Genomic DNA, 12,808 nt, shown 5'->3' with positions numbered 1-12,808 from the left:
CATTTATGCATTACAAGGATTCTGCGTCCATTATCAGTCCTAATGCTATATGACACCCATATAGCATTAAAACACTGTGCCCCCCTTCCTTCTTAGTACACAGCAAGTTCCGGTGGGGGACTTAGGAAAATGGCGCTGGCCCCTCCGTGAGGGCTAAGCTCCGCCCCTTCCCGGCGCGCTTAAGCCTGCCCGAATATAAATATATATATATATATATATATATATATATATAGTACTCCAAGAAGAAAACGGCACTGGACGCAATGTATATGAAAATAAGGTGTATTGCAAAAACGACAGCTGTTTCAGGGCAGCAGCCCTTTCCTCAAGTAGACAGCAACACCACCAACAAATGGACAAGACACACATACAACACTTACCCCACCTAAATACCCGCTACAGTGCTCCCCGCCGCCGTCTCTCCCCGCGTCCTGGCTTCCGGAAGTGAAGCCGCCGGGTCACTTCCGGTCTGCGCGTCACTGGTTACCATGGCGAGCCGATGTTTGCGGCTCACCTAGTCACCGCTGCGCTTCACAGGGTGCCGGCTCAGCTTCCTCCATGGCCAGGAAGCTTGTGATCGGAGGGGGGAGGCAGGTAATCTGATGCACATACAGTCTAACATAATAGACAACAAAAAACAAATATTGTACATAGAAAACAAGCAATTGTATACAAACAGGTCACTGATACAGGAACATTAAAGTCCCTGCTGTGTAGCCCAGGGGAATACCCAAAAGTGGAAACCGGACTCCTAATAACTGGAAACAAAGGGTTCAATAGTAATAAGCAATAAGCCTTAAACTATTGAGACTATATAAATAAGTGTAGAAGCTACATGGGTTCTCCCTCCCCAATACTTTTATGGAAACGCATATTCAATAATGGGCACGTAATGCCTAACCAAGTGTGTTCCAATTAATCTTGTCGTTCAGGCCGCGAGGCCAAAACGTGTCTAATTTTAAAATCCAACGAGTCTCCTTCTCCAGTAGGATCCTAGCTCTGTCCCCTCCCCTCATGGATAATGGAACATGTTCAATACCAAAGTATTTTAAGGAACTAAGAGGGTGGCCTGCGTTTTTAAAATGCCGGGCCACCGGCTGGTCAACAGGTTTACCCTCCAGAGTCAATTTGATGGCAGAACGGTGTGCCGCCATGCGTTCGCTAAATTTGCGTGTGGTTTGCCCAATGTAGAATAAACCACATGGGCAAACAATAGCATACACCACAAATGAGGTGCTACAGGTAATTACCTGTCTGATAGAGAATTTAACACTCCTATGTGGATGCTGAAATTCTTTACAAGGCACCATATAGCTACACGTTGTGCACTTAGGGCAACGGTAGCAACCCGGAGCTTTTTTTTGGGTATTAATAACCGGTAAGCTACCCATCCCAGTGATGTCTGTTTTTACAATTCTATCACGCAAATTAGCGCCACGCCTGAATGCAGCAATGGGTTTAATATTTTTGAATGATATTGAACATGTTCCATTATCCATGAGGGGAGGGGACAGAGCTAGGATCCTACTGGAGAAGGAGACTCGTTGGATTTTCCATAAAAGTATTGGGGAGGGAGAACCCATGTAGCTTCTACACTTATTTATATAGTCTCAATAGTTTAAGGCTTATTGCTTATTACTATTGAACCCTTTGTTTCCAGTTATTAGGAGTCCGGTTTCCACTTTTGGGTATTCCCCTGGGCTACACAGCAGGGACTTTAATGTTCCTGTATCAGTGACCTGTTTGTATACAATTGCTTGTTTTCTATGTACAATATTTGTTTTTTGTTGTCTATTATGTTAGACTGTATGTGCATCAGATTACCTGCCTCCCCCCTCCGATCACAAGCTTCCTGGCCATGGAGGAAGCTGAGCCGGCACCCTGTGAAGCGCAGCGGTGACGAGGTGAGCCGCAAACATCGGCTCGCCATGGTAACCAGTGACGCGCTGACCGGAAGTGACCCGGCGGCTTCACTTCCGGAAGCCAGGACGCGGGGAGAGACAGCGGCGGGGAGCACTGTAGCGGGTATTTAGGTGGGGTAAGTGTTGTATGTGTGTCTTGTCCATTTGTTGGTGGTGTTGCTGTCTACTTGAGGAAAGGGCTGCTGCCCTGAAACAGCTGTCGTTTTTGCAATACACCTTATTTTCATATACATTGCGTCCAGTGCCGTTTTCTTCTTGGAGTACTGCATCTGACATGTCTAACGCTGCACGGAGGCTAGTTGTGATTTCTTAATCCATAGAGTGCCGACTGAATTGCAAGTGTATATATATATATATATATATATATATATATATATATATATATATATATATATATAACCCTATATTGAGCCGGGGACCCTAAACACAGGGATTTTTTACATCTGAGAGGGGCAACATATCATCCAAACACTATGTCCCCCACTTTGTTTGCTTGGCGGGGACAGCAGGGAAAATGGCGCTGACTCCGTGTGTGAGGCTAAGCTCCGCCCCTCTCGGCGCGCTATAGCCCCCCTGCAATTTTAAAACACAATCAGGTCGAGCCTCAATATATGTTAAAACACTATATTTACCCAGATCCATGCTGCTCAGGGCGCCCCCCTGCGCGCCCTGCACCCCAGGCAACCGATCGGCATGTTGGAGCCCCGGCGCGTCGCGCACCCGCCGCTCTCATGGCGGGTCATTGTGTGCGGCGCCCGGGAGCTCTAAGCTCCACATATCTATGCTGCCCAGGGCGCCACCCACTCCCCGGCACCCTGCACCCCTGGCGGCCGACGGGGACGAATGGCGCGTGGTGCGCTATAACACGCCTGCGGGGGTCTGTAGACGGAGCCCCCGGCAGCGCGAGTAGTATAACTGAACATAAACTGACTCGCTGCCCAGGGCGCCCCCCCCCCCAGCGCCCTGCACCCTGTGAGGGCGTTGGTGTGTGGGAGCATGGAGCGCAGCACTACCACTGTACCTCCGTTACTGAAGTCTTCTGCCGTCTGAAGTCTTCTTTTCTTCCAATACTCACCCGACTTCTTTCTTCTGGCTTCTGTGAGGGGGTGACGGCGTGGCTCCGGGAACAAGCAGCTAGGCGCACCAAGTAATCGAACCCTCTGGAGCTAATGGTGTCCAGTAGCCGAGAAGCAGAGCCTTGAAACTCACAGAAGTAGGTCTGCTTCTCTCCCCTGACTCCCACGCTGCAGGGAGCCTGTAGCCAGCAGGTCTACCTGAAAATAAAAAACCTAACATAAAGTCTTTCAGAGAAACTCAGGAGAGCTCCCCTAGTGTGTGACCCATCACTCCTGGGCACAAAGTCTAACTGAGGTCTGGAGGAGGGGCATAGAGGGAGGAGCCAGTTCACATCCAGTTTAAGTCTTTGTAGTGTGCCCAAGCTCCTGCGGATCCGTCTATACCCCATGGTCCTTTTGGAATCCCCAGCATCCTCTAGGACGTATGAGAAAGAATGATGTGTCTCCTCAAATACTTTTATACATTAAACATCCACATCTTTCATATAACATTCCCAAGGATTATTCCATACCACACTTTTCAGTACCATTTTCCAAATGTTAACACAGTTCTCTTTACCATAAACATTCTTTTTATTACAATTAGTTCAAATATTTGACCAAAAGTATCCACAAATAACTGTTGTACTCACTTGTAGTCACTGCGTTAGTATCAATCCTTCTAGCCAAAAGCTGCATGTCAGGTGTGGTTACTTTCTAGGTTTTTATAGAGACACACTATTACATCCCTTCCTTAATTGGATGATAAAGCCACAATATGGTTTTTAGGATTAATAAAATGATATAATCCTTGGGATAAATTCCATTCACTGTCACAATGATATACTTGCTTCATAAAATAGTTTTTAAATCCATATGATTAATTTATATGTAGATAATAGAGTTAATTAATTATCAGCTATGGAACGCACTCTGTGCGTGTCATTTATTAATGAGCGCAGCTGGAGCTCACAGCCTTGACTGGCTGGGCTCCAATGCGCTCACTCTATCACGGCGGCTTACATCCTCTGTGTGGAGCGCATGCTTCCTGTCTCTGCGGCCCACGTCCGCCGCGTGGAACGCATGGCGCTTCCTGTTCGCCGCGTGGAACGCATTACATTTCCTGTCCGCGCTCCACGCGGCACCTAGCAACCAATGTGACCGGTATTTTTAACGTCACACCTCCGTAGCTATGGAAACCGCTCAGAGCCGCTACACGGACCCCAAAACGATCTGTTCCAATATGAATAGTGCTTCTATCCCACTTGTTTAAATTATTTAAAAAATTTAAAAAATAGTATATTATGTACTACATATATACATGGGAGGGGTCCTGGGGTGCACACCAGTAATGAGAGGTGCGACCCTGCGGAGACCTTTCAGTAGAACTGCATACAAAGAAAAAGGTTGCAAGGTGCACAATTGAATTGTGCACCTGCAACCTTTTTCTTTGTATGCAGTTCTACATATATACATTTAAGAATGTATAATTACACACACCAATGGAATTAGGTTAATATTATAGAACTTATGTAGCGAGTATCTAATATGTATTGAAATAAAAGATAAGATAAAAGAAGAGTCTATCTATCTATCTAATGGGGCTGCCACACAAAAATTGGGACAGTTGGGCGGTATGTGTATATATATAACTGAGGGTTGTAAGGAGTATATTTTTTAAAGTGTGGTTTTTGGGGGTACCTGCAATTATAAATAGGGTGTTTGTGCACAAGATCATTCTGTACATTCAGTGAGTGCAATGATTGGACTTCCGAGTTTATGACCCAGGAGTCCTTCTGCTCATGAATGATGCTGGGTACACTGGGAGACATCCATTCAGATCCCTCTCAGGAATCAATAAGAAGCCCATAGGCTTCTATTAGGCAAGGCTACGTACAGATGGCATTGCCTACTGGATCCAAGCTCTGGAAAGTATCTCTTTCCAGAGCTTGGAACATATGGGAATCACTTTAGTACATCCCGTCCAAAGTCCATTATGGGTTTTAACGGGAGGCAGAGTATTATTTGTATTGTAGCAATTATACATTATAATATATTTATTATATTGTCCTAATTCAGATAAGTACATACGGCCTGTTTCAGAGTGGGGCACTAAAGAGGCAGGCGATGGCTTGTCTACTGAGACTCCCACCAGCTGCGGCTGTAACCCACTGCGCTGTGCAAACAGTTGCACCATCGGACTTCGAGAAACCCCATAGGGTCAAACCACTTCCCCTCTGAGGCGAGAATGGGAAAAAGTCCATCACTCCACTCTTCCAATTACTGTACTTGCCCTGGTGCCGTCCGAGATGTCCAAGCATCAGTAATTACACAATATGCAACAGCACTACTCATGGTCACATGCAGAGTAGATAACTCTGTCCTTTATGTAGCCCACAGGAGATAGAAGGGTATATGGGGAGAAGCATACGGCTGATTATTTGATCCTGCTCCAGTTGACCTGTCATTAGAAGATGGCTGACATGAATGACCTACTGTATATGTACCTTACAGAGCTTATGTTCAGGGCCGGTTCTGGGGCTCGGTGCGCCCCGGGCGGCAATAGGGGGTGTGGCTTCATACAGGGGGCGTGGTCATTTACGCCCCCTGTACAGATTACTGTAGCGCTCTGAAATGTACGGTGCGCGATGACGTCATCGCGCACCGCACAGTAAAGGACCTCTCCACGAAGGGAAACGACGCGTAGCATCTAGTTTCCCGTCACAGCGGCAGCGGGGGGCACAGCAGCAGTGGATCTTGCCCTGGTGCGGCGCCCTCCGGATGGCACCCCGGGCAAAAGTCCTGCTTGCCCGTGGCAAGATCCGCTACTGCTTATGTTGTATCTTACGGAGCACATGATGTACACATAATCTAAACTAGTTCTCATTTTTACAGGAATAATTGGTTATTTTAAGGTTGTTGTTAAATGTCACTTACCATTAATAAATTCAATTAACCTTTTCCCCTCATGGTAATCACTTGTGTAACATGCGCTAACCCATTCACGTAGAATGCTGTATCAATGGGTTTCCCTGCAAGTAAAATTCCAGAATCTGCGTTTTATGAAAACACAAATAGGAAAAATTTTACCTCTTCCTTTGAATTTATACATTTAGAACTTAGGGGGTTGTAAAGGTTTGTTAGCAAACCAAAAAAGGTTAGCAATTGGGCAAAACCATGTTGCACTGCAGGTGGGGCAGATGTAACGTGTGCAGAGAGAGTTAGATGTGTGTGGGTTATATTGTTTAAGTTATGGTAAATACTGGCTGCCTAATTTCTACACTGCAATTTAGATTTCAGTTTGAACACACCCCACCCAAATCTAACTCTCTCTGCACATGTTACATCTGCCCCACCTGCAGTGCAACATGGTTTTGCCCAGTTGCTTAATTTTTTTGGTTTGCTAACAAACCTGAATAAGGCCCTAAATTCACAAACAAGGTGCTAGATTTTTTTCTATTTCACTTTTGTGTATTTTGTGTGCATATGTTCCAAATAAGGGAGTTAAAGTGCAAAATGTAAAAGTCTGTTTTGTTAACTATTTGCATTCTAATAACTAGCAGGATTACTGTAGCATTTCATGTAAAAGATGTCAGTGCTGAGCTGCACAAAGTGGTATTCACGCTACAAGATCCAAACACAGCGATGTCAGGTTTGTGAGAAAACAGGTGGGGTCTTGCTATTGGTATAAAGCTGTGTAATAAAAGATGAAGATGTCAAAGCAAATGCTACATACACTCTATTAGTGAGTGTATCTATAAAGCAGTAATATAGGGCCTAATTCAGCATGGATCGCCATGTGCACTGTAGGTGAGGCAGATATAATTATGTGCAGAGAGAATTAGATTTGGGTGTGGTGTGTTCAAACTGAAATCTAAATTGCAGTGTAAAAATAAAGCAGCCAGTATTTACCCTGCACAGAAACAAAATAACCCACCCAAATCTAACTCTCTCTGCACAAGTTATATCTGCCTCCCTGACCCCTGCAGTGCACATGGTTTTGCCCATTTGAGAAAGATTTAGCTTTTGCGATCAGGTCTGAATTAGACCCATAGCCCAGTGGTTCTCAACTACAGTCCTCGAGTACTCCTAACAGGCCATGTTTTCTGGATTTCTGTTTGTGGAAACAGGTGGCATAATTACTGACCTAGCAATATAGATCAACTCACCTTTGCTCATCTTTGCAGTATTAAAGAAATTAGAAAACATAACCTGTTGCAGCTAATTGGGGAATGGAATTGAGAACCACTGTAATAAGGGATATAGTTGAAAAATACTTTTTGGGTTTGTGCATTTTAGCCCTTAGTTTAGAAAATAAAATACTTACATTCCCTACGCCAGTCTTCAGCAGTAAGTACCACTCTTCTGGCCTGCGACCATCTAGGCAAGAGCACCTAATAATAGCATAAGAGACCGCTAACTCACCTGCAGCATGCCTGATATTCTATTTGCTGTTGACCTTATTTAAAAAAGCTGCCTGCAAGTATAATTATAAGTGAAAAAAAAAAAGATCTCTCCAATTGAAAGTTACAATAATAGCACAGTCTGACTCCACTTTTGTTAATTTGGACTCAAATTACAGTTTGAATCTATTACTTTACATTATACTCTCTTATTTATTTATTTATTTATTTTAGGTCTTGAAACTTCTGATTCCAACATCTACACGAGAGTGATCAATGCAGCCTTACTTGTAAATGAGACCCATTTCACAATCCGCCCCACTCTCTTTGGTGAAAGACATGCACCTGAGTCTTTTGCTTCTGTGTCAAACGTGACATCCACGGAGCTGTCATTGGGTCACGTGACCAGAGCCATGTGCCGCGGGATCATTGAGAACCTTCATTCCATGCTGCCAGCCCATCGACTGAAAGAATCTGGGATTAAGCGGATCATTGGAACAGGCAGTGCTTTGGCCAGGAATGCTGTGTTAAAGCAGGAGTTGGAGAGAATCTTCCCTTTTCCTGTGGTCTACAGAAAGGATATTGATTCTGCTCTAGGTGCTGCTATGATTATGGTGAAACAATAAATGGGTATTAATCCTATGATCTTTCATCATGGGCTTTAAGTGTAACTACTACTATACAAAGCCAGTCTGTTCATAGTTTCTACAGAGGTATCTGGTGGAAAGCCAGATCATTGTTTTCTTGGCATCTACAGTATGTATCTTCTGATTTTTGCCTAACACAAATGTACAGTACCTGCCTTATAAGCAATCTGTTTCCAAGACTATGGGTACAGTCTTGTTACGGATACAGATATCAAGGTGTTTTGCAATATGAACTTCAGATTGTCTTATATCCAATACCTGTACCACACAATCACAATAAACTAAGTTTGGAACTGTTTTACGGGTAGTCATTATTTAGTTCCAAGCCATAAATATTTCCAGATCACAGCAGAAGCTAGGGGTGGATTGTGTGACTATGGAGCTAGTACAACATAATTAACCACTTAACTAACAATTTTTTCCCCCTAAAAAACTGTTCCGAAATTGTTGGGGTTTTTTATGAGTGAATTAGGTGAAGAAAATGAATTTAACCCTATCCAAAATGATTTTAGTAAAAAATGTCTTTCCTCAAACGTCGAAACATCGACCGGGAACATCGCAACCATCTGAACATTTTGAAAGTCGGGACAGCGTCTAGGTACACAGGGGGGGTGTTTGGGGGGGTTAATTTACACTAGCCAGCGGCTGCTATTGTCTGCAGCTGCTGGAGGGGGAGGGTCCTGCCGTGCTGACCGATCAGCAGTGATCATCAGCACGGCAATCAGTAGGGGAGAGTGCAGGGAGGCAGAGGGACCTTCCGGCCACTCTGACAGCAGCAGCGGAGGAAAGTTTTCCTTCCCTGCCGCTGCTAACACTGTTCATCTGACATATGTAATTTTTGATACCACTCCAGAAACACCAATGAACTTTATTTTTCTTATGTGACTTGTATTTAAACTAGTATCTTAACATTTAATGGTTTTCACTTGATATTGTTTATTGCAGAGCAAGATTCTATAGTGTTACTCAGGAACAGGTGATTGAACAATTTTGATTTGTATCTCTCATGGATTGTGTTATACACTTATGTGTCTATGCAGGAATGCCTCTGTCGCGTCCCCCTCCTCTCCGGCAGCAGTAGACTCTGGCCCCAGCGTGGCCCAGACGGCACTCGTTCCCTGACCTACAGAGCTCTTGAATCATCCATTTTAAGAGCAAAAGGATTTTCAACCTCTGTAATTCAAACGACGTTGAAGGAATGCAAGCCTGCTTCAGCACATATATATTATAAAGAATGGCATACATATTTCACATGAGGCGCTTCTAAGCGCTACGATGCAACTATGTTTAAAGTGTCAAGAATACTTTTCGTAAAAGAGATTTGAATCTAGGATTACATCTTGCTTCTCTGAAAGTGCATACAGTATTTTTGCTTTATCAGTATGGTTTCAGCAAACATTGTTACACTAGCAGATATACATACCTTTTTTTCAAGGTGTCATACATGTACAACTTCCATATGTTCCCCTGGTAGCTACATAGGATCTCTCTGTGGTATTGGATGCACATCAAGAGACCCCTTTTGAACCTTTATAATCAGTGGACCTCAATGGCTAAGACATTACTTTTGTTAGCTATTGCCTCTACCAGGTGGGTGTCGGACTTAGGAGCTCTCTCCTGTCGTCCACTTTTCCAGATTTTTCATCATGACAGGGCAGTTCTACGGACTAGGCCTGGGCACCTTCCTAAAGTGGTCTCCAGGTTCCACCTAAATCAAGAAATTGTAGTCCCTGCTTTTGTCTCACCACATCTTTCATCAAAAGAACTGTCGTTGGATGTAGTACCCGCCTTACATATATACGTAGACCAGACCAGTTCTATCAGAAGATCTGACTCTCTAGTCATACCCTATGGATTTCACAAGTGTGGCTAGCCAGCTAACAAACAGATGCTGGCCAGTTAGATTAGAATGGTTGTTGCACAAGCATACAGTCAAGTTGATTTGCCTGTCGCAATGTCAGTTTCTGCCCATTTTACTAGCTCTGTAGGACCCTCATGGGCGGTACGCTGTGGGATGTCTCCTGAGCAAATATGTAAGGCCGCTACATGATCTTCCATTCACACGTTTCTAAAATTCTACACATTTGATACCTTTGCTTCCCAGGATGCTTCCTTTGGACGCAGGATTCTGTTATTCCCCTCCCTTAAAAATACTGCTTTAGGACATCCCTACTGTTCTCACTGTGGAACCTTATGAAACCCGAAGAAGAAAACAAGAGTTATGGTAGACTTACCTTTGTTAACTCTCTGTCTTTGAGGTTCATAGGGTCACTGGTTCTTTTCTCCTGTCTGCGAGAAATGTGTTCTTATGTGTACAATATCTTTCTTCTCTCCTATCCACTTCCTGCTTTGGGCTTGTTAAGAAAACTGACCTGCCTGAGCATGGAGGCGGGGTTAAAGGGGAGCGGAGCTGAGCATTCTGGGAAGCCTGAAAGCTTAACTGTTTGGTGCCCAGACTCTCATCCACCACCTACAACCCCGATGTTCTCCCTGTGGACCCTATGAACCTCAATGAAAAAAGTTAACAACGGTAAGTCTACCATAACTCTCGTTTTTTCATTTTGTGCAAAATCATAAGCTATTACCAAGTTCATAAGAAAAAAATGCCCTAATTTCATGTTGGTTTTGTATAATTCCTCAAAATACATTTTTGAAAGTAAGATTTTTTTTCTCCATTGTGTAACTAACCATGATGCTGCTGCATTGGTGAGTACAAATCAGGAAAGTTAATAACTCCATCTACTTCAGGATGATTTGGACTTGCTCCTTATATTAAGGAGGGGACTCCTCAAGGGGACTCATTATTTCGAATTTCTCTGACGTCCTAAGTGGATGCTGGGACTCCGTAAGGACCATGGGGAATAGCGGCTCCGCAGGAGACTGGGCACAACTAAAGAAAGCTTTAGGACTACCTGGTGTGCACTGTCTCCTCCCACTATGACCCTCCTCCAGACCTCAGTTAGAATCTTGTGCCCGGCTGAGCTGGATGCACACTAGGGGCTCTCCTGAGCTCCTAGAAAAGAAAGTATATTTTAGGTACGAAGGTTCAAGTTCAAAATGGAATCGCTCAGGGCGGTTATTGCAAGCCTGGACGAAGGGGATTACATGGTATCACTGGACATCAAGGATGCTTACCTGCATGTCCCCATTTACCCTCCTCACCAGGAGTACCTCAAAATTGTGGTACAGGACTGTCATTACCAATTCCAGACGTTGCCGTTGGTCTGTCCCCGGCACCGAGGGTATTTACCAAGGTAATGGCCGAAATGATGATACTCCTTCGAAAAAAGGGAGTTATAATTATCCCGTACTTGGACGATCTCCTTATAAAGGCGAGGTCCAGGGAGCAGTTGTTCGTCGGAGTAGCACTATCTCGGGAAGTGCTACAACAGCATGGCTGGATTCTGAATAGTCCAAAGTCGCAGCTGGTTCCTACGACGCGTCTACTGTTCCTAGGTATGGTTCTGGACACAGAACAGGAAAAAGGGTTTCTCCCGGAGGAGGAGGACAAGGAGTTGTCATCTCTAGTCAGAGACCTCCTAATACAAATACAGGTGTCGGTGCATCAATGCACGCGAGTCCTGGGAAAGATGGTAGCTTCTTACGAAGAAATTCCATTCGGCAGGTTCCATGCAAGGATCTTCCAGTGGGATCTGTTGGACAAGTGGTCCGGGTCGCATCTTCAGATGCATCGGCTGATAACCCTGTCTCCAAGGGCCAGGGTGTCGCTGTTGTGGTGGCTGCAGAGTGCTCATCTTCTAGAGGGCCGCAGATTCGGCATACTGGACTGGGTCCTGGTGACCACGGATGCCAGCCTTCGAGGCTGGGGGGCAGTCACACAGGGAAGTAACGTCCAGGGACTGTGGTCAAGTCAGGAGACTTCCCTACACATAGATATTCTGGGACTAAGGGCCGTTCACAATGCCCTAAGTCAGGCTAGACCCCTGCTTCAACACCAGCCGGTGCTGATCCAGTCAGACATCATCACGGCGGTCGCCCATGTGAACCAGCAGGGCGGCACAAGAAGCAGAATGGTGATGGCAGAAGCCACAAGGATTTTCCGATGGGCGGAAAATCATGTGTTAGCACTGTCAGCAGTGTTCATTCCCGGAGTGGACAACTGGGAAGCAGACTTTCTCAGCAGGCACGACCTCCACCCGGGAGAGTGGGGACTTCATCCAGAAGTCTTCAAAATTATTGTACACCATTGGGAAAGGCCACAGGGGGACAGGACGGCGTCCCGCCTCAACAAAAAGCTAAAAAGATATTGCGCCAGGTCAAGGGACCCTCAGGCGATAGCTGTGGACGCTCTGGTAACACCGTGGGTGTACCAGTCGGTGTATGTGTTCCTTCCTATGCCTCTCATACCCAAGGTACTGAGAATACTACGAAGGAGTGGAGTAAGAACTATACTCGTGGTTCCGGATTGGCCAAGAAGAGCTTGGTACCCAGAACTCCAAGAAATGATCTCAGAGGACCCATGGCCTCTGCCGCTCAGACAGGACCTGCTGCAGCAGGGGCCCTGCCTGTTCCAAGGCTTACCATGGCTGTGTTTGACGGCATGGCGGTTGAACACCGAATCCTAAAGGAAAAAGGCATTTCGGAGGAAGTCATTCCTACGCTGATTAAGGCTAGGAAAGATGTGATCGCAAAATATTATCACAGAATATGGCAAAAATATGTTGCTTAGTGTGAGGCCAGGAAGGCCCAACGGAGGAATTTCAACTGGGTCGATTTCTGCACTTCCTACAGTCAGGAGTGACTACGGGCCTAAAATTGGG

At 45.2% G+C, this 12,808-nt stretch overlaps 1 protein-coding gene across 3 annotated transcripts in view; it reads left to right on the top strand.

The window, feature by feature from the left end:
• SHPK (sedoheptulokinase) overlaps positions 1-8,325 on the top strand; it is a 97,467-nt gene extending 89,142 nt beyond the window's left edge. For all 3 annotated transcript variants that reach the window (XM_063955826.1, XM_063955823.1, XM_063955825.1), the window contains exon 7: positions 7,615-8,325. In XM_063955826.1, coding sequence (XP_063811896.1) covers positions 7,615-8,006 — 392 coding nt within the window. In that variant the 3' untranslated portion in view covers positions 8,007-8,325. The remainder of the gene's footprint in view (positions 1-7,614) is intronic.
• Positions 8,326-12,808: the final 4,483 nt, after the last annotated feature.

This window comes from Pseudophryne corroboree, chromosome 2, assembly GCF_028390025.1.
Source record: "Pseudophryne corroboree isolate aPseCor3 chromosome 2, aPseCor3.hap2, whole genome shotgun sequence".
Classification (NCBI taxonomy): domain Eukaryota; kingdom Metazoa; phylum Chordata; class Amphibia; order Anura; family Myobatrachidae; genus Pseudophryne; species Pseudophryne corroboree.
Note: the sequence above shows the minus strand (reverse complement) of the source record. Positions and strands in the feature narration are given on the sequence as shown.